At 42.8% G+C, this 21140-nt stretch overlaps 1 protein-coding gene across 1 annotated transcript in view; it reads right to left on the bottom strand.

The window, feature by feature from the left end:
- Positions 1-1582: 1582 nt before the first annotated feature.
- Positions 1583-21140, bottom strand: part of sh2d3ca (SH2 domain containing 3Ca) — a 56188-nt gene continuing 36630 nt past the window's right edge. Inside the window, exons 3-13 of the mRNA XM_069673608.1 lie at positions 15448-15576; positions 11381-11530; positions 9130-9407; positions 8076-8203; positions 7630-8002; positions 5568-5697; positions 5371-5486; positions 5114-5285; positions 4913-5024; positions 4628-4834; positions 1583-2948 (exon numbers count right to left, since the gene is read on the bottom strand). Coding sequence (XP_069529709.1) covers positions 2773-2948; positions 4628-4834; positions 4913-5024; positions 5114-5285; positions 5371-5486; positions 5568-5697; positions 7630-8002; positions 8076-8203; positions 9130-9407; positions 11381-11530; positions 15448-15576 — 1971 coding nt within the window. The 3' untranslated portion in view covers positions 1583-2772. The remainder of the gene's footprint in view (positions 2949-4627; positions 4835-4912; positions 5025-5113; positions 5286-5370; positions 5487-5567; positions 5698-7629; positions 8003-8075; positions 8204-9129; positions 9408-11380; positions 11531-15447; positions 15577-21140) is intronic.

Raw genomic sequence — 21140 nt, 5'->3', positions numbered from 1 at the left:
CAACACATGTGATTTTTTACCTGTGTGTATATGTCTTCCTGTTATATTGTATTACAATTCATGATTCAGTGTTTTTTGCTGACTAAAGGTCGCCCCCTGCTGGATCACAGTGGGTACTGGCACATTGCTCCTCACCTCATAATATGAGTATATGTACAGCTGACCCCAGATAGATGGTTCAGGTTAGAAAGCAGGAAAATCAGACGCCTATGTAAGGATCTCTGATGTTCTACTCTACGGTTTATGATATTGTTAGAATTACTTCAGTTTGATTGATATCTGATATGACTTTTACTCATGTATAGATCAGTTTGGATAGCGTAGGAAGAACAAAAGAAAGTGATTCAGGGGGCATACGGTGGAAAATGGGTGTCTGCTCCTCAGGGGTCTCAGCCCTTGGTTGAAATGATTGCATATCTCCGGCTCTCTCAGGCCCACATGCTGCAAACCAGTCCAGCAAACTGTAATCCAATACAGTTTCGCTTTAGCTCTATTGCTGCAACACAAAATGAAAACATACAAGCAAAAAAAAAAACATTCTCTGCAGCAGGATGTGGTCGACATGCCCTTATTTGGCTCAGTTTGGGAACGTCTTTTATCACTCACTGAAATTAAGATGAAACATGACATGTTTTTCTGTCTGTTCTGTATCATTACACTCAGACATGACTGTATCATCTGCATACAATAATATCATTTGAAACATGATGGACTTATCTGCCTGTTCAGTAGGGATGGGTATCAAGTATTTTTATGGTACCAGTGCGTGATTGGTCAGAACCGAAAGTTCCGATAAGCTCATGGACAATCGGTGCTCCTGTCACGTTAACATTCTGTTTTATTTAATGTTGTTTTCATTTAATCGTTTCATTCTAACCTAGCTGGCATCCGTCCCTGGGTGACGACGAAGCTGCCAGCGTCAGGCAGCGATATTGCATTGTTGTGGGGCACCCGCTGTATGCCTTGGGGCACCAGGGCGCAGAAAGTTGTGATGCGAAACAACAACGTGGACATTTTTAACTATAAAAGCATAGTTTCCAACGTTTTAGAATTGTCTAACGTATGAGCGTGCAGAGGCCAACTAATGCTCCCAAATGTATCATTTATCCATGATTTTATACATCCACGCTAGGTGCATCCTTGAGGGAACTTTCGTGGTGTTTTTTCAGACATGGGGGCACCAGGGAGGGCGATTAAGTACACCACTGCAAGTTCAGCCGTCTATAAATCAGAAGCAGTGCAGCATGTTTGACTGCTAATGCTAATGCTAACGCAGTTGCTAGCGTAGTACATCTTTAGATGGCAATAGGATAGCCAAACTAAAAATGCAGTTAAACGCATGGTTCTTATAAATAAGCCCGTAGGACAACACCTTTTGCACGGCACAGGAAAAGTAATACTAGTAGTAGTAGATGTTGCTATGATGATGTTAAATGAACTATAATCGATACATTTATTTCGTGTCATCATTCTATATAATAATTGATTGATATTCTGGCCTCACTACATTTTGCCGTCCTGCTCTCGTCCACTAAAATGATATTCGGTTTGCCGTCTGCCTGAATCCATCTAAACGCAGTGTCAGTCACGCAGCAGCCCCAGCTTCACCTGCAGTGTTAACAGAAGTCAGACACCCAAGTTAAACCCATTCTGCATCGCTAAACGAGGGAAAATTACACAGGAAAATCCTTACGATAACCCATCGCTACTGATCAGTAACATTCAAGTTATCTACAGACACGACTGTATCATCTGCATAAAGACACATTTCAATTAGTAGTTAAAGCAACATCTTACTTGGTGTGACATTCAGAGCTGCATGCATCAACCGCTTAATTAGAAACTGAAGCTGAAGTCAGAACAAATCATGTCCATAAATGTTTATATACTAAGTGAAATATTGCTTTAACAACATTTAAATTTAGCTAAACTTGTGCAAAAGACACATAATATTAAATGTATTAGTCGCACAGCAACAACAGAGAGGGAGGGGTTTCTTTGTCCTCTTAATGTGTAAAGCCCTCATGTTTAAGTTGCTGCATTACTATTGCAAATGTTTCACTTCTGATACATTTATTAATGCAGGCCTGATACATTTTTAATGGGATTCAATGGGACTGCTTGATTAATATTTAATGGGCTTTTATGAACATGTTTCCCTCAGAATGAGCACTGACACGTCCTCATGAGTTTGGTGAAGCGACGTCCGTGATGTTTGGATATTCTTCGAATCAATACAAATAAAACATGAGACATTAATGACTTAAAAAAAGAAGGAATGTAAACTCACATACACACACTCACTCACACTGACAACACATCCATATATGAGCTATTTAAGTTATTGTTATCATTTCTGCTACAGTGTGTGACAGCAGTTGTTTGCAACAAGAGAGTGTCTGTGTTTTAATGGTGCAAAGCCAAACTCTGCAGCTCTGTTTGGCCCTCAGGGCGCACCGTACACATGTTACTGTTCGTACCAAGCAGATGAGCTGGTCACCCATCTCTCCAATCTTTTTTTTCCCACTTAGCTTGTCTGATTTAAATATTTAAGCGTCCACATGGAGGAACAGAAGGAGGAGTGCAACACGTGTCATAAGTGAGACCCTCTTCTGTTTTCCTATTGCTCACTGCACATGCTCAGTTAGCTGCCTCTTCATTCACTCTCACCCCTCCCAGTGTTCACGCCGGACTCCTCCACATCATCCTCCGCGATGCAAAAGAAAGCCGTTCCACATTAAGTGCAGAATACAGGGGGCGTCCAGGCAGGTGCTATAGCTCGCTGTGGCGCACAGGAGGCTCTAGCTTGTGCGACAGGGCGGTGAGGACCTTGTCGAACTTCTCGTAGCGCTCCGATTGGCTGCCCTCGGAGCCGCGGCTGCCCCACAGGAGACGCATCTGAAACTCGGTCTGGAAGACCTCGTGTATTTCCGCTCGCTCCTGGAATCCTGGAGAGGTGAGGAGGGAAGAGGAGAGGGTGTCAAAAGGCTCAATTATATAATTCAACCTCCTTAAACCTCCCCGAAAAGATTAACTGAAGACAGCTTTTGAAACATCTTGAGCTGAACCACTTTCAACATCGGTATCAAGTTATCGTCTCAACTCTGACTCGTGGCATTGTAGATGAGGGGAGCAGGCCGAGCAGGTCAGACTGATCGATAGTGAGATATAACAGGAAACAGAGACGAGAGCTGATAGATATTGACACGCGGTTCAATAAAGCAGTAATGGCCTCAAACTGGAAACCATTGGGGAGGTATTAGGGATCAATGCAGTTAGCAGAGTAAACACACACACATACACACGATCATTACATTACATCAGTGATGGCGCCACAACACAGAAACACACTCGTCACTACTAACAGCAATACATTAACAGCATGGAGCAACACAATACCAGCTGTAGCACAAGAACACACTGTAAGAGGATGTGTTTCTGAATGTCTGAAGGTCAGCTGCCTGTTTTCATGGACTTACACCACATAGTATCCAGGGTGGAGATTTTCCCATAAAAAACTCCACAACTGAGTCCACAGCCATACTAACCTCTCTAGTTAGCTTTTAACTACTAGCTAGCTAGCTGTTAGCTGCTAGCTAAGTACTAGAGCAAAAATTAGCATAAATATATGGTGGTCACAATAGCAATGCTAAAATGCTGATGGAAAGCAAGTATATGGTGGCTAAGCTAAGTGTATTAGCATGCTAATACCTACCTCTACCTCTACCTGTAGTATGTTTATATTTTATATTTTTAAGACATAATTTTATTGTAGTTTAGCACAGTATCCTGATGTACGTATTTAGTATAGTATTATATCTTGACGTACATATTTCTATCTTCTAATATTAGGGTATATTTACTATATAGGTATATTTATCTTTACTGTATATTTATATTTTTAACTGGAGCTATATGTTTTGCTTGATAACTTGCTGCTGCAACACCACAATTTCACAGTTTGGGGATTAATAAAGTCTGTCTGGGCCTTCCTCAAACCACGCTTTACTCCCTCTCCCTACACACTTCCACTCAGTTTGTGCACTCGTGTGGAGGGTCCACCACATCGTTAACCTTGAGCGTGGAGTGGGAGTGGGTTGTTAAACCCTCCACGGGCGAGTCTGCACTGATGCTGACTTACTGACCAGGTGCAACGCTCTGCTACAATCGTCATGAGATGAGAGACGTAAACTAAAGTTCCTTGTTATTACCCGAACAAACGAGAAGATGTGCATGAAAAAATATACTGACGCCAGCATCTTAAAATTAAAGTTATATTCAGGATTTAAAACAGCTTTCTTGTCTAGAAACGATGACGATGAGTGTGAGTAGGGAGGGTCCGGTTGGAGAAAGGCCCTCTGTCTATCTATCTAGCTTAGGGAATCCTTGTATCCTTATCCTTGCCCAGTATACACATGCTGACATAGGTGAAAACTTTGACTTACTGGTGGCACTAGAGAAAAAGCTAGAGGATCATAAGGGTCGCTAGTATTCATCCTCTGGGGCTCATAAATATAAATATCATCCAGAAAATATGAAGCGGTACCAAAGTGGTGGACCGTTGTTGACCGAATAACTTTAACATGGCTAAAACTACACAGATGCTGCCTCAGGTCCGTGGCCTTACCCTGCAGTTTGGTCTCAACGTTGCTTCTATAGATCCCCCCGTGATGTGCGATGGTCCGAGCGGCCTCGAGGTGGTACATGACTACGTCTACCCCGACCTCTGCACTCTCCCAGGGCTCCAGGGCCTCCCCGAGCGCCATGCCCCGCTCCAGTAGGGACAGGACAGGAATGATGTGTGGGAAGGAGGTGTTGGACAGGACGCTTGACTCTGTAAGCATAGAAAGGTTTAAGTTAGAAATAAATCCACATTTTAAACCCATATCAAACACAGAAACTAGGATCTGACCTTTGCCATCGTTCATATTCTTCATGAAAGGTTTGAGTTTTTTCTCGTACAGTATAGCGCCCTCTGTGTGTCTCTGTCGTAGCGTCACCCACGTCTGCTCCAGGCGGGAGATCTAAAGTAGAACGACAAAAAAAGGGAAACGTTAAATTAAAAATCTGATGGACTTGTTGTGCAAATCATGACGACTTTTATCTCTCTAACCTGTGGCAGCTCCAGAGCTCTCATCACAGCAGCGAAACCAAACATGTTGCCCAGGCTGCTTTTTAACTCTGCTGCCAGCTGGATGGTCTTGTGGAGCAGAGCCGCTCTCTCCTCTGTGCTTCCTGTGCAGCCCAGGAGGTCCACGGCCATCATGATCGACATGGTGTAGAATCTGGGAAAAGGGAAACAGAGGATGTTGAGTCAAAGCAGATTTTAAAAACCTTCAGATGTTAATAAAATACAGATTATGTGTGTACCTCTCCAGTAGGTCAAGTCTTAGCTGGTGTCCATGGGGTAGTGTCAGTAACTCCAACCCTGAGGACACTCCCATCATCCTTTGCATCTCTGAGCTTACCCCTAATATTCGAGCCACCTGTCCACGAGAGAGAAAACATATTAGATATATGCAGTGTGTGTGCATTGATGCCTGTGTGTGTTAACATTTGGTGCGTACCGTGCAGTCCACCATGGTGATGTGTTTGGCAGCGGTTCTTGCATCCACCTCGGCCAGCAGCTCTTTGACTCTCTTCAGCACCGACATCTCCAGAGGTTTATTCTCTGCTGGCATTAGGCGAGACTCGTACCTGCACAGGAAGGATTACGCCGTGTGAGAAAATACTGAAGCAGGACGAGACATGATCACAGGTTAGGACTGCAAGAGAAGAGCAAGCTTTCAGATAATAAAAATGTTAGTGATCGCTAAGTGAAGATCAAGGTACAGCATGTTCTGAGCAGCTAAACTGTTCCTAAAAAAACACAACTTAAAGGGCCAGTTCACCAATTTTAAACCTCAGTCCTATCATGCTATCATGGGGGGCTAATGCCATTATGGTAGGAAGAAATTTGGCTCCGTGCCTTTGGAGGACGCTACCTGCTTCTCCAATGGGCCCTGGAAATATTATTGCTTCTATCCATTACAGAGCTTTGATTTTTCCAGGAGAGAATTTCTCCTTTAAAACAAACTATACATTTTAATTTCTGTTCTGCAACTTATTGTTTGTTATTTGCAAACAAATACACCCATATACTGTACAACATTTGTGAAAGGCTAAAATCTGCAAATGACTGTATGAAAAGATGGACGACATGACAGCTCCCTAAAAGTGAAGCCAAAACATCTCTATCGCCCCCTGCTGACTGGCTGCAGTATAGGTCATAAAGCCCGCCTCCTCCATGTTAACAGATGGGACATGAGTCAAACTATAAAATCAAAATAAACGCCAAATAAATGTTTCTCAAACATGGTTTCTGTCATTATAGTTAGTTCTTATCATAGTGATTTACATCCAAGTGTTCTGACAAGTTAAGTTTTAATTAGTTATTTGATGCTATAAAAAGGGAGTCCAACGCCATGACTGACAGCTCTGTTGAAGAATATGGTTCCTGTAGCGTTCTGTGGATCCCAAAGATGTTCAAAAAGTAGTGCAGTTTCAGGCATTAAAAATAACTATATAGAAATAATCAATCTTGTCGCTGATGGTCTGGTTTGCTTTTGTAGGTCATATAGAGTCCTCAGAATTAATTTCAGTCTGTTTCATAACCAGTGAAAAACTCCTCACAGGAGCTTTAAAAAATTAAATGCCTTAAAAAAAGTACTTACGGCTGCCCCAATACTAATTAAATAATTGGACGCCTTACCTATCTTTGTGCCATTATACCGGCCTACCTGAGCGCACTCTACCTGTGCTCTCATTGTGCGTCAGTCCGCCCAAAGCTTAAGTTGAACAACATAGTTATGACAACTGTGGTGTGAATCTAAACTCTCTCGATAATCTGGATAGTAACAAAGTCACAATTTGACTAATACATCAGCAAATTAAACAACCATAACAATATACACCGTATTTCTCAAAGTGTATATTGTATACCATGTGTCACTGAACATAACTTCTACTGTGTCCTCATAATGCTACTTTCTCTCCAGTCAGCTGGACACTGGCTCAGACTGCAGCTTCAAACCAAAGATGCCTTTACTGCCCTAACTGCCCAATTTCCCGAGTAGTGTTCACACACACACACACACACACACACAATAATCCCCCCTGCGCCAAAATTTCACAGAGGACGCTACGATGTCCAAAGCTGCTGCATGCTCCGTCGCTTCTGCCAACTCAGCGTACCTGACCGTTTCCTCTTTTACAGGCCTGATCTGCTGTGTGTCCTCCCATGGTCGCTGAAAGCCCAATAAAATACTGTATCTGCTGCGTCTCAAACTGCAGCACAAAGTCTGCCCTCGGGGCTGCTTCCCACAGGATTATCAGCTGTCTGCTCAAGTCAATTTCCCAGTCTGTGCTCACTCAAAGCTGTACTGCAGCGCCTGGTCCAAACTGCCTCAACGTCATATTTTTGCCTTCTTTGGCAAAATGTTAGGTGTACAGATCTTTGAACGTAAACCCTATACACTGAGAGAATATGCTTTAGTGTAGTAAAGATATATTTTTGGTTGTGAGTTCCTTTCAGAAAACACTATAAAGTGCATGTTTGGAAGCCCGTGTGTGTTTCAACGTGTCCTGTACCTGGATGGCCTGAACGAGGACGACGTCTCCACCTGCGGGGCGCTGAACATCCCCTCTCCTTCCTCCTTCCCTCCGTTCTGCCTCCCTTCTTCCACTCGCAACCGCTCCACGTATCCCTTAGTCGGGGGTTTCGGGGGCCCGGCGGGGCACGGTCTGAGGTCGCAGTAGCTCCCTGCTGTTTCTGAGGAATGCGATTGGTAGCTGGGATGATGGGCGGGCGTGGAGTGTGCAGAGTGAGAGGTGTGCGCGGGATGCTCGGGAGGGTTGTTACAGGCGGAGGGGCTGAGCTGAGGGTCGCTGGAACGACGCATCACGGGGGAGGGCGGGATGACGGCGAGGATCCGCCCGCCTGAGTGTGCTCTCTGCCTGGTGACTGTGCACAGAGAGAAGAGTGTTACAATCTAATGGTGAATTAATTCATGTGCGTGTTTGTCTCTGGAACTTACTGGCGCTGTATGCAGGAGAAAGCGGGGTTTCCCCGACAGGTGACAAGGGGCAGCGGTACTCCTGAATCTGGTCCATGCTCATCGCACAGTTCCTCATTGCGTCTTTGTGGTGGTGGATTGTCGACGGGCTGCAAACACAGTATTTTTTAAGCCTGTTAAAAACTTTCAGGTATGGATTTTAAAGCTTCCACAATGCTGAAAGAAACCTCACAACAAAGCAGCGAAGTTCAGGGTGTCATAATTATCAGTTTCAGATGACAGGAAGGGTGTTGTTACAGATGCAAATGCTCATTATTTAAAGGTGAGAGAAGGGGGAAGAGTTTTAGTTGGTGCAGCCTTAATGACATTATGTCTACTTCAGGATACACGCTTATTCTTGTGTTATTTATGAGTTCAAACCATGTTAAGGGCTTTGAAGAAGGAGCAGAGAATGTAGCATAAAGTGGCGAGGAAAAGATTCCTGTTGTCGTTATTTTTAGTGCATAAACACTGGAAAAAGCTTCAAATAATACGTTTTTTTTGCACATCCAAAACCCACTGTCTCTTGCACTGGTCTGTCCCCTTTAAAAGCGTGCTGAACTCCTCTCCACACTCCCTGTGAGGCTAACATTTAAATCCACTGTACACAGCATCATTCTCAGCTCCTTCTTTGTAGTTTCAAGTTTCAAACAGCCTCGTTTTGTTTGAAACTTGAGCGATCCGGTGCACAAGTGGTTGAGTGAACAAGTCATTTCGCAACATCGCTCTCGAGGATTCGATGCTCGTTTTTTTCGGGGAAGGTGCTACAGGTGGAAGTGAAGTGAAGGAACTGCAGGAGCGTGGGAGGAAAGTACGCTAGTTTAGTGCTCAATCACAACACACACACACACACAACCTGCAGACGGGCACAGGCTCCGGCTCTGGCTCTGGCGGTGCCACCGGCGTCTCAACCGGACTGGGACTGTCTGAGTCACTGATCATGAATGTAACATAAAGCAAGAATGAAACAATGACACATATGATCAAGTCTGCAAAAAGAGAACATTCAGGATTTTATTGTTTGACGTAGGCTCACCTGTGAGGTATCATCTTCTCCGTCGTCAGCCCGTCGGTCATGGTGACGCTTCGTCTCTTGATGTACGTCCCCCGCTGACTGGATGGTGAGTAGGCGGAGCCGTGCTTGCTGTTGGCCAGAGCGAAGGTGGCCTCCAGGTAGCGCAGAGGGAGTGTCCTGCTGACCGGACAGTAGATGTGGACGCCGCTGGACTGGGAGACGGGTTTGCGCTGACCCACGTAGAACCGCACGAGCTCCTGGACCGAGTCGAAGCTGTCAGACTCCAGGACATACTGCACCTGAGGAGGGAGGAGCATGGACATCTCTCAGTTTTTTTCTTATGTGCTTTAATTATCCTGTAACATGAAGAAACTTATGTAAGTGGGGAACATAGACATAAATAAGGAAATAAGGTTTGGACTCTTGTTTCAAAAGTTAAAGGGCCAGTTCGCAGATTTTCATCCTCAGTCCTATCATGCTATTATGGGAAGCTAATGCCATTATGGTAGGAAAAGAATGCAATTTGGCTCGATGCCTTTGGAGGATGCCATCAGCTTCTTCAATGGGCCCTGGAAAACCTCCACCAGACTACATAAAATGCGTCATCTGGTGGAGGTCAGGGAGGTCGCTAAACTACACTTCCTCAATCTAGGACGCCCGCCTCCGATGTCATGTCTCGTTCTAAATCACCAGGTTTGAAGATTTTTTAGACGATCCACCGGTATATTCTCGTCGTATTTCAGATTCTGTACCGCTCTGAGCCGTTGCCTGCAGCGAAACTGAAGTATTTCACTCCAGTGTCTCTCGCTGGGCCGTTCCTTCCAGAAGGAGGTGGGCAATGCACTCTGGGTGTTGTAGGAATGTAGAATGGGCGAAACCACGAGCTGTTTGTACGACTTCCTCCACAGCTATGGCGCCAATTTCAAATATTATTGCTTCTATTGATTACAGAGAACACCAGCTTTGACTGACAGTGGCTTTTTCCAGGGGAGAATTGCTCCTTTAAGCCATTGCAGAGGCGTCTTAAATCTTTATTCTTTTTCTTTCTTGGCCAGCAGGGGGAGACACTAGTTCCCCAGACTCTACTTCCCTTATAAGTTTATGGTCTCAATAACTAATTTAAAGTCTTCTTAAATACAACATGTTAATCTAGCAAATGATGGTCCCATTTAGAGTAAAATTGACTACATAGCATGTGTGACACAATGGTGGCTATGTCCACTTCTTTTATGAAGTCGATATTCTTGAACACAAAGAATATCGACTACATAAAAGAAAAGAACACTGGTATTTTTGATAGAGCTAAAAACCCGCTTTTTATAATCCAATGACTTAAAAATAAATTAAATCTTATTAGAAAGCAGGCAGAGAATTGAGCTTTTGAGGCAAGAGCGGCAGCCCTAAACTGCCTATGTGATTATTTCCATCATTAGGGGCAACAAGAGAAAAAAGGCCTCTTAAAAAGGAGGATGGCTCTTTACTTTAATTTGCCCTCCATTCAGGCATGGTGCTGACCACACTGCCATGTCCATAACAACTAGTAAAGACAGTAGTCAAGAAAATATGCCCTGCACACAGGTCAAACACAGGTGTCACTAATAACACTACTAACGATGTGCCAATTTAGGTGTTCTAACAGCAGGGCTCTGGTGTTGAGCATGCTGACTCGTTAAGTTATTATTAGGTGCACCTGTGCTCTTCCTGCCTACACACTTAACAGGACTGACAGTGCGTTCAAATGGGGTCGTATTTACGTGTTCACGAGACGATTCCGCAGAAGATTCACGTCCTATGAAGGTTAATTTTGTTGGATTTTGAGTTAATATATTATAATTTTATCTGAAAGGTTGTTTTTTTCACACATTTTATAATATACCTGAAGAATATGCTGATTTACCCAGTGGCCATTATACCTTTATATTTCCTGCACATTGTTACCCGTGAGCTAGCTTGCTTAAGTGTTGAATTGTTGCATTCAGACGCAGACAGTAATGTACTGTGCAGATTAGCACTTGATGGCCTACCATATCATGTTGGAACAAGCTAACGAGTTCCAAGGTTGAATGTTTTATTCTTTATCTTTTGGTATGAAATAAATGAGATATTACCGACAACAACAATAGTAGATTAACTGAGCCACTGTCTTTTGTGCCTACAGTATATAAGGCAAATTTAAAATGACTAAATAAAAACAGAGAAAATTAAACAACAAGGCAGAAGGTGCCACTTATAAGTGGTGAAACAGAGAGCCAGTAACAGCTTTAACACGAACCTTTGTCTCATTGGATTTGACCAGGACTTTGCTGATCTTGAAGTGCAGCACCTCATTATCCCACCGGCAGGTCAGTACGTAGTCACCCACACTGGTCAGGGAGTCACGCACGAGGAAGTCTCCGTTACGTAGAACCAGAGTCTCTGACACCTACAAGGAGAGAAAAACAAGTATATGGTTTTAATTAATAAAACGAGACAAAAGACAAAAGAGCTGGAAGCAAACTCGTCACAATGAGGCGCAGCAGGAGTGTGAATATTTTGTTTCTGACACTTTGACTGTTGAATAATTGAATTTAGACAATCACGATTATTCATAACAATGCCTTAGGACACTTTCTGAACAAACACAACCATCTCTCTGGCTGCCAAAGTGTCTCGGCTGTGCGCTGTTTCAATTGGCAATGATGGATAAAATGCTGGAGACAATGGCCGGGATGATTTCTGAGGATGCATTTTATTGAGTTCAGCGCTGTGGCAATAATGAAAGTTGTTTTGAATGTATTGACAAAACAAGCAATCAAAAAAAGCTATCTCCGCCTTCTCGGTCAATGGAACGGCTTCAGGCTGTACATCTTGCTGATATCAAACACCGCAGATGTGTCTCTAGTTTCTGTATGAACTAGAGATCACAAATATTGATCCTGTAACAAAGTAGTAAAAGAGAAACATATTTCAAACTGAGCGCTATTCTCTTTTAAACTACCTGCAAAGAAGGTTGGCTGAAGGTGTGAAGCTTTAAATCCACTCAATAGAGGAAACAAGGCATGAAATATGCAATGCAGCGCGGCACGTTATGTGGTGCTTCTAAATGTGTCTTACACCAGCAGGGGGCGGTATTTACACAGATCACAAGCTCAGGCCAAGAGCAGGATCCTCTTACCCCTCCTGTTTCACAACATGACTTTATTTTGAGGCTTTGTTTTCACCGATCCCTCACTTTATTAAGAATATCAGATGTTTTACCCAGAATCTATCACGTTTTACTCAGAGTGTATCAGGTTTTACGCACAGTATATTATGTTTTGCGTGTGTATCGTGTTTAACACACATCATGTTTTACGCAAAATACATCCTGTTTTATGCAGTATACATCACATTTTATACCGACTATATCAGGTTTTACGCAAAATATAATGTGTTTAACTCAAAGTATATTATGTTTTACACAGAATATATCACATTTTAAGCTTTTATATCACATTTTAAGCAGAATATATCATGTTTTACGCAAAATATCTCTGGTTTTAAAACAGAATATATCACGCTTTTCACAGAATATATCATGTTTTACAGAGAAAATATGTTTTGCACAGAATATATCCTGTTTAAAACAGACTATATCATGTTTACACATGTTTTACAATACATCCCATTATACGCAGAATATCTCCCATGAGGATATATCCTGTTTTAAGTAGAATATATCGCGTTCCATGCTAAATATTTCACGTTTTATGCAGAATATATCCTGTTTTACACAGAACATAACATGTTTCACAGACGCATTTTGTAAATAGCAGTAAAATGTTGCCTTCATAGCTATTTATTGTACACCTTTTAATGTGAATAGTTAAAAGAAAGACTTCTATGTCCATCCACGAATGTATTTATTAGATAAACTAAATATATAGATGAATATATACACTACCAGTCAAAAGTTTGGACACACTTTCCCATTCACTTGTATGAGAAAATGTGTCCAAACTTTTAACTGGTGGTGTATATAAATAAATGAATTAGTTACAGTCACAGAGCTTCCTATGTGTGGTTTGTTTGCAAAGTCTCGGCAACTCATAGAATATAAAGAAATCACTTCAGTGCCTCGAGGCTTTTGTCTGTTTAGATTTCAGCACGATGCACCTAGAAAATTAAACGATTCTGTCTTTAATTTTAGCTGTTGTCAAAGCTAAATGTAACTTAACAAGTATATACTACAACGGATATAAAATGAGTTATGCAAAGACAGGAATTTAAAGTAGCAGGAAGGAAGCAGAAGCAGGAAGGAAGGATTTATGGGCTGATGCACCGTACCTACAGAGGATGTCTGCAATATCCACTCACTAAGTACTGTTTTGGTAACCAGGGGGCTTCGGGGTTTCCCCAACTTTACACAAGGGGCAAATCCATGAATACATGAATATTTTATGTAAATTAAAAGAGGAAAGACTCACAGATGGCTGATTTGAATCTGTGTTTATGCGTGTGTGTGAACAGAGAGGTTGATCCAGAGACAGAGGCTGAACGAGTGTCCTCCACATGTGCATGCCGCGTGTGTGTGTGTGTGTAGGCCTCTGTATATCTGCGTCTCAGTCACCAGCTGTGAAATTCGATTGCGTTCATCAGCAACACACACAGCTGTCTGTTTGGCAGAGGTTCCCCTCCTTCTGAACGCTAAAGCAATTTCTGCCGAGCAGTGACAGATGATGGGATTCATTAATCAGTGTCATTCTGTGTGTAAACGCATTTAAAGTGTGCTTTCAAAGCCAGACACTTTGGACAAGTAAGAAATCAACTAATAATATTATTTACTGCTGGCTGACAAACACACCAACCCACGCAGAAACACTATTATGTTTGTACTTTTATCTCATTTGGTTCTTTTTAAAATCCATCAGGAAATGTGGAGAATTAAAACTCACACCACAGAAGCCATTCATCATTTATGGAACAGCGTTTCACTGCCAAAGAGGCTGAGAGAGTGTGACATGAAGTGTCAACTTCAAGCTTTTATTCATATCTGTGCAGGTTTTCTGACACTAAATGTATGAAAACTTGTCACTGACTAGTACAAAATAAAACAACAAACATTCAGTGTTTTAGCTGAAACATTAGACTTTACTTGTATAATCAACATAAAGTCTAAAACTAGAGTTGCAAAGTTGTGACTTCCTTCTAATCGATCCAATGTTCAGCTTGAAAAAAGTCCCACAAACCTTCTGGGAAAATCATCATTTTGCTGCGACTCATGATCATTTTCATTACTGAGAAATCTACTATATCTCTCAGCCACATAATCTAATGGTTTTGTCCATAAAACGTCAGAAAATTGTGAAACAAGCTGTGTCCCGATTCAGGGGCTGCATCCTTCAAAGGCTTTATATTTCAAGGCCGATTGAAGGATGCATCCTTCAGATGTGGCCGACAAATGTGTCCTCCTTTCCCGGGCTGCGAAGGATCCATAGGGTGCATCCTTCGCGGCCCACTGTATCCCGAGATTAATTGTGTCCCAATTCAAACGGGATGGTGGACTCTTAAACGTCCGAGGGATACACTTTGAAATGTCAAAGTTTTTGGTTTCATCTCAGTTGAATAGCTAGAGATACAAATGGTGAAATGAAAAGGTCCTTGAAACAAATTATCTTTAAAATAATAGGTTAAGTTACATGACGTTAGTTATGATAGCTAGTTAGCCTGCTAGCTACCTGTTGCTAGGGGACAAACAGGAAATCCTCCGCAGAACAGACTTCAGTTCGGCCTCAGCGGTCTAAACAGGCTAACAATGACTCATCCTCCGCGGACCGCGTCCTTTAAAGAATGCAGCCCCCGAATTGAGACACAGCTGTAGTCTATGGTGACGTCCTTATATGTTTGGTTTTGTGTGTCCAAATGTCCAACACCCAAAGAAAATTAGTTTGAATAACACATCTGAGAACAAGACCACCCATCCCTTCATCCATTATCTATTCCGCTTATCCTGTTTAGGGTCACGGAGGGGCTGGAGCCTATCCCAGCTGTGATTGGGCGAGAGGCGGGGTACACCCTGGACTGATAGCCAGTCAACCTTTCACACCAATTAACCTACAAGCATCTATTATATCTATTTATTGTGTAATAATTTGAGCTCTAACACTATATGGCTCCGAAAGGACTTGTGTGTGTGTGTGTGTGAGTGTGCTCTGTTTATGTGCAACAGTAAATGTGCTTGGACATCCTTCATAAGCAGGTAGTGCTTTACCACACGGGTTTATTGCCCTGGAAATGATGTGCGCATCTGTTCTCAAACAACAATTTAGTACCTCTAGTGACACCACGTACTCCGCAGTGTACTTCCCAGTGTGTGTTTACCTCTCTGGGTATGTGTCCATGGTACCAGCCATGGCTCCTGATGTCAGCAGCGCTCAGTTTCAGCTCCTCCTCCAGCTCCTTGCGAAGTTTCTCAGGTGGAGACTCCAGCAGGTATTTCTCCTTGGAGAACTGCACGGAAAGAGGAGAGGTGAAGGTCAGCTGGACATCACATGGACTGTAGTTTGTACACAAACATAGATACTATACTATTATTCTGGTTAATCCCATTGACGCTTTTTCAAGAGGGATTTGAGTACATACATATATTTATAATTTAGAGAAAAAAGGAGAAATGTGCATCCGTATAATAACGTAATTTGTAGTGGCCCGCGGCTACAGCAGAATACCATTCACACGAATACACACACTCATGTACAAAAACACACACCTGCCTTACAGAAGGCAACACTGCAGGGAAGCAACACTGTGTTCTGCCATCCACACAAGCATCCGCACACACACACACACACACATACACACACACACAGACAATCCAATTGACCCTGACCTGATTACAGAGAGGCAGAAATCATCTCGAGTAATCTCTTATTGTTCTCATGTTCTGCTGAGACCGAGCTTTAGCTTGTGAGCGTGGTCACTCAGGAGGGCTTGTATTGCAATGATGCCAAATACACATTGACACGCACAAACACACACACACACACTCAGTCCGCACACAAACGAACGGATCGTGTTTCAGATTTAAAAGCTTCGTATTTCTGTTTGGGGGAAAGCTGGATTGTTAAACATGACAATAAAGCTGTTTGTATCTGGAGAACTCTGGAGATTCTTGGGTAATATTGACACCAGGATTGGTTGAATCCGCGATCAAACTCTGAGACAAATCTAATGAAATAAAGAGTTTGAATTGTGAAGCTTTCTATCCACATAAAATGTTTGATTCAATAGGCGCTCAGTGTTTTCTGAAGTTTGAATATTTGATCTACTCAGGAGCGTTTTAATCAGGTATGAAAAGATAAACAGGAAGGCTAACGCTGGGACCTTGAACGCACCACTAAAATCGATGGTAGTGGAAAGACTGAGTTCAGATAGATGCTCTTACACGAGGCAATCAGAGGACAAACTTTTACACACATTCACACACAAACTCCTACACAACACAAGGAATCCACACAGGAATAAACACTGCAAAGGAAATCATCCCGACTCTGCCAATATGAGGAGAAATGAGACTGGAGACCAAAATAAACAGCAAACAAACTTGTCGCTAAGGCTAGCCTGTCGCTCCTGCTAATATTTTCCTTCAATCTCTCTCGCCCCTCTCTCTCTCTCTGTTCCTCTTTTCCCTCTTGCACACATTTCATCCTCCTCTTCCTTTCATCACCCTTCACAATCATAAAGTTTTTTTTCACTTTCGATGAGTTTGTGCGAAAGGCAAAGAGACAGAAGTGTGAGCGGGGGACTATTTTTTTGTGTGCACAGTGTGTTTCCACCTTCCCACACAAGTGTGTGTGATACGAGGAGACAACAAGAGCCAAACAATCGATCTTATCGTCTCCAGGTCGCTGCAAGATGAAATTATTAGCTTCCGCCTCTCCCCTTGCTCCTCTGCCTCTCTTCTCCAATCCTCAGGGGGGGAAAGATGGAGGAATATCGCCTTGGAGGTTCACTCTCCCAGATTAGATTTGAGGTGTGTGAGTGCAAATGTGTGTGTGTGTGTGACGAGGCCAATAAAGGAGCAGCGGGGTCAAGTGTGCAGTTATTGCTTTTCCTTGTCTCTGTGGAAACCCAGGAGAGGCCTGCCACCGAACTGATGCTCTACAATGAACTTGGTGTGTACGTGTGTGTGTGTGTTTGTATGTGTGTGTACATATATATGAAGGGTTATGGGGCAAATTGAAATGTCAGTGGGGCTCTATTTATGACACGGTTCATGGAATAGGCTGACATCAGGTGGGACGCGTTGAGAGCGGAAGGAAAAGATGAACAGACAATAAAGGAGCGGTGCAGAAAGAGAGATTTATTCTAACATACGAGGGGAATAAAAAGTATGCGTCAAACACACGCACCGGAAGCCTTCAATCTAAATCCACCGCATGGTTATTGTAGAGAGGAATGACTCTTTGGGGCTATTTGTACATATTGTATGCCTGTTTGCGGTTGCGACTACACCCCAGAGACTGTGTGCAGTAATGGCAGAAACACTCTCTTATAATAAACAGAAAGGGGGGACAGAGATGATCTAGAGGGCACAGAAACTCAGGAGAAAGAAGTTGGTGGCAAAGGAAAAAATGCGCTATAGGAGGCTTGTACAAAGACCAACATGACATTACTGGTATAATAACAATGACTAGGTGTATTCTTCTCTCCTACCCTCACTATGCAGTCCTTGGTTGTTATGGCAACACATAGTATTGTTGTTGGCCTGTGGGTGTATGAAGAAGAGTAGTAGCTCTTTAAACTTCGTACTAATACTACTAATGTGTATACTAATTTATGTTAGTATTTTTACTCTTATCACTAATGTTTTAGCGCTACTGCAACAAGAAGTACTGCTGCCAGACATGCTATCATCAGTAATTCTACTTCAAGACATCAACTGCTACTACTACTACTGCTGCTGCTACCAGTACTGATACTACTGCTACTACTACTACTGCTGCTGCTGCTACTGCTACTACTACTGCTACTGCTACTGCTACCAGTACTGATACTACTGCTACTACTACTACTGCTGCTGCTGCTACTGCTACTACTACTGCTACTGCTACTGCTACCAGTACTGATACTACTGCTACTACTACTACTGCTGCTGCTGCTACTGCTACTACTACTGCTTCTACTACTACTACTGCTACCAGTACTAATACTGCTGCTTCTACTACTGCTACTACTAGTAGTACTACTGCTACTGCTGCTGTTACTGCTACTGCTACTGCTGCTGTTACTACTACTGCTACTGCTGCTGTTACTGCTACTACTACTGCTACTGCTGCTGTTACTGCTACTACTACTGCTACTACTAGTAGTACTACTGCTACTGCTGCTACTACTACTGCTTCTGCTACGACTGCTACGACTGCTACTACTGCTAGTACTACTGCCACCAGTACTAATACTGCTACTACTACTACTACTGCTACTACTACTACTAAATGGTAAATGGTAAATGGACTGTAATGGTATAGCGCTTTTCTTGTCTAGGCGACCACTCAAGGCTGCTTTTGCACTACATGTCACATTCACCCATTCACACACACATTTATACACTGATGGCAGAGGCTGCTACATAAAGTGCCCACCTGTCTATCAGTAATCACATTCATACCTAGTGGCTATGCCACCGGGAGCTCTTGGGGTTCAGCGTCTTGCTCAAGGACACTTGGGACACTTGCCTCTACTGCCACTACTGCTACTGCCACTGTTATACTACAGTTTGTGTCTTTGTTTTAGTAGAAGTAATTAACCTACTATTTTTGCCTCTGCTAGTACAGCTATTTAGTACTGTAACTGTAACAAGTACTTTCCATATACATGAAGTAGAAGTATAGCATAGAAATGACTGAAATACAAATGTAAGAAGGCTCCTTTGTTTATTCTTTGTTGTGCATCTTCTTTGAGTTAAGTATCAGCATTCAAACATAACTCCTTTGAAGCATGTGAGACAGACTGACAAAGCAAATCATGCAAACATAAAGACCAAACATCAGACATTCAGGAAGGCAGACAGAAAGACAGACGGACGACAGTAGCTCATTACTGTAGACAGAGAAGCAGACACGCAGGCAGACAGGTAGCCCATTAGCAGATGAGACAGTTTGGGCAATTTAGCAGCTGATGCAGGACTTTGTTTCCCCGGGGAGGCAAAAAGAGGAAAGTGATTGGTTAGTGTGTGTGTGTGAGTGTGCACAGGCAGGATGTGAGTGCAAGCGCAATCATCCATGTAGTCCTGCGTTATGTGTGTTCTACATGGGTGGCACTATTAAAAGGATTGGGCTGTAGTTTGGAGGTTTGTGAGAAAGTAACACCAAGAAACCAAAGAGAAGAACACAGTTAACACAAATAATAACAAGATTAATTTACATCAACATGCACTTATGGCTTTTCCCCTCACCGCGAGCCAATTAGACGGCTCCTTCTGATGACATCACAGCACCCTCCCCGAGTGAAAATTGACCCCGCTATCACTCAACATCAGTGGGAGGAAAAAGGGACGGGAATAAATGAAAGGGATGATAATGGGGAGAGATTCTAAATGTATGCACATATTTATACATATATTATGCACACACACACACTTTTTATAGAACGCTTTTTGGTTCGGCTGCACGCTGATTATATTATTTTATGTTTATCACTTTGTTCAGTTCATTTCTGTGCAAGTTGCAGTTTTAAAACACAGCAAAGGAACATTTTTTAATTGGAAAAACAACCAGATTAAACTGAAAGTACAACAATACAAAGTGAAACCAGCTCATCAGTGCATGTGTTTGATGTTAAGTCAGATATACACAGCCACAGGTACTTACAATGCACCTTACAGTGGGTGGGAGCGTTAACTCTGGCACAAATCAGCATGTTGTTGTTTGTGGTTGAACTAGTTTGTTTGCTAATTCTTGCGGAAGCAGCACAAAGCAGAGAACCTCCAGCAATTTAAAAGGGGCGCAACTAAAAAAAACAAACAACTCGGAGGAGAGCGGAGGCATGAATGAGAAATGAAACGGAAGATAATTGCTGACAAGTCTTAAAAACCTGCAGGGAAGAAAATTAAGTCTCCGGCATTTACCGGCATGCAAAGTGAGGGGGGGGGGGAAAAGAGAGGAATGTCTTCTAAAGAGACCGCAGCTCTTAGATCTTAAGCTCACGTCAGGATGCATCTTTTCTTTTTCTGTTCCTGGGCTAGCCTCTAACCCCGTTGTCATGGAAACGCCCCGAGTGGTGGTGGCAGCAGAGGGGGAGGAACAGGGCTGGGTTTGGAGACCCACACACACACACACACACACGTATCAGGGTCAAGAGGTCAATTCTTGAAGTCCTTTTCTATCCCTTGATCTCGTTTCTCTTCACCTCCTCTGCCTCTCTCTGCCCCCCCCCTTCAGCTCCGTGTCTCCCCTCCTTTGGGGGAGATAGAAACCAGGATTACTGCATGAAGACCCCTGTACCCTCCTATCTCCTATTACACACACCCCTGCACACACATACACAGGCATTATAAGGGTTTTTGTGTATGTACGTGGCCAGTATCACCGCTCTCCAGACAGTTATAATCCCTCTGTGCCCTCCAGCCTGATTCCACTGTTACATTCACGCTGCTTCACACGGGTATAATACCCGCATGTAAAATGATATGAGCATTAGAGGGAGTGATGGTAACATTATACTGCTCATATTGACTCTTTCTTTTTTCTTAGTAAGGGGAGAAGAGCATCGAATCAAAGCTAATGAAACCACTTTTGTAAAGATGCAATAAAGAAAGCACAATGTTGGGTAAACATCTTGGAGCAGCTCTTGATCGATGGATACTGTCAAGGTCCCAACAAGGCTAGTTTTTGGTAGCATTGCTAGCTTTTCTACTTGTATTGTACAAAATTGGACTTGCACTCTGAAACTACAATGAGTGGCTCTTTAGTATAAGTTGATTAATCCGTTCTGTCTTTGACAGAGTTGTCCTTCAGATTGTTTAATGAGCGAGCTGCCCTTCAAAAGACTTCTACAAACTGTATTCAGTCAGA

This window comes from Semicossyphus pulcher, unplaced genomic scaffold (assembly GCF_022749685.1).
Source record: "Semicossyphus pulcher isolate SPU_LCO1_2020_fin unplaced genomic scaffold, fSemPul1.0.p SCAF_22, whole genome shotgun sequence".
In the NCBI taxonomy this organism is placed as follows: domain Eukaryota; kingdom Metazoa; phylum Chordata; class Actinopteri; order Labriformes; family Labridae; genus Semicossyphus; species Semicossyphus pulcher.
The sequence above is the reverse complement of the archived record's forward strand: the minus strand, read 5'-3'. Positions and strand labels throughout refer to the sequence as shown.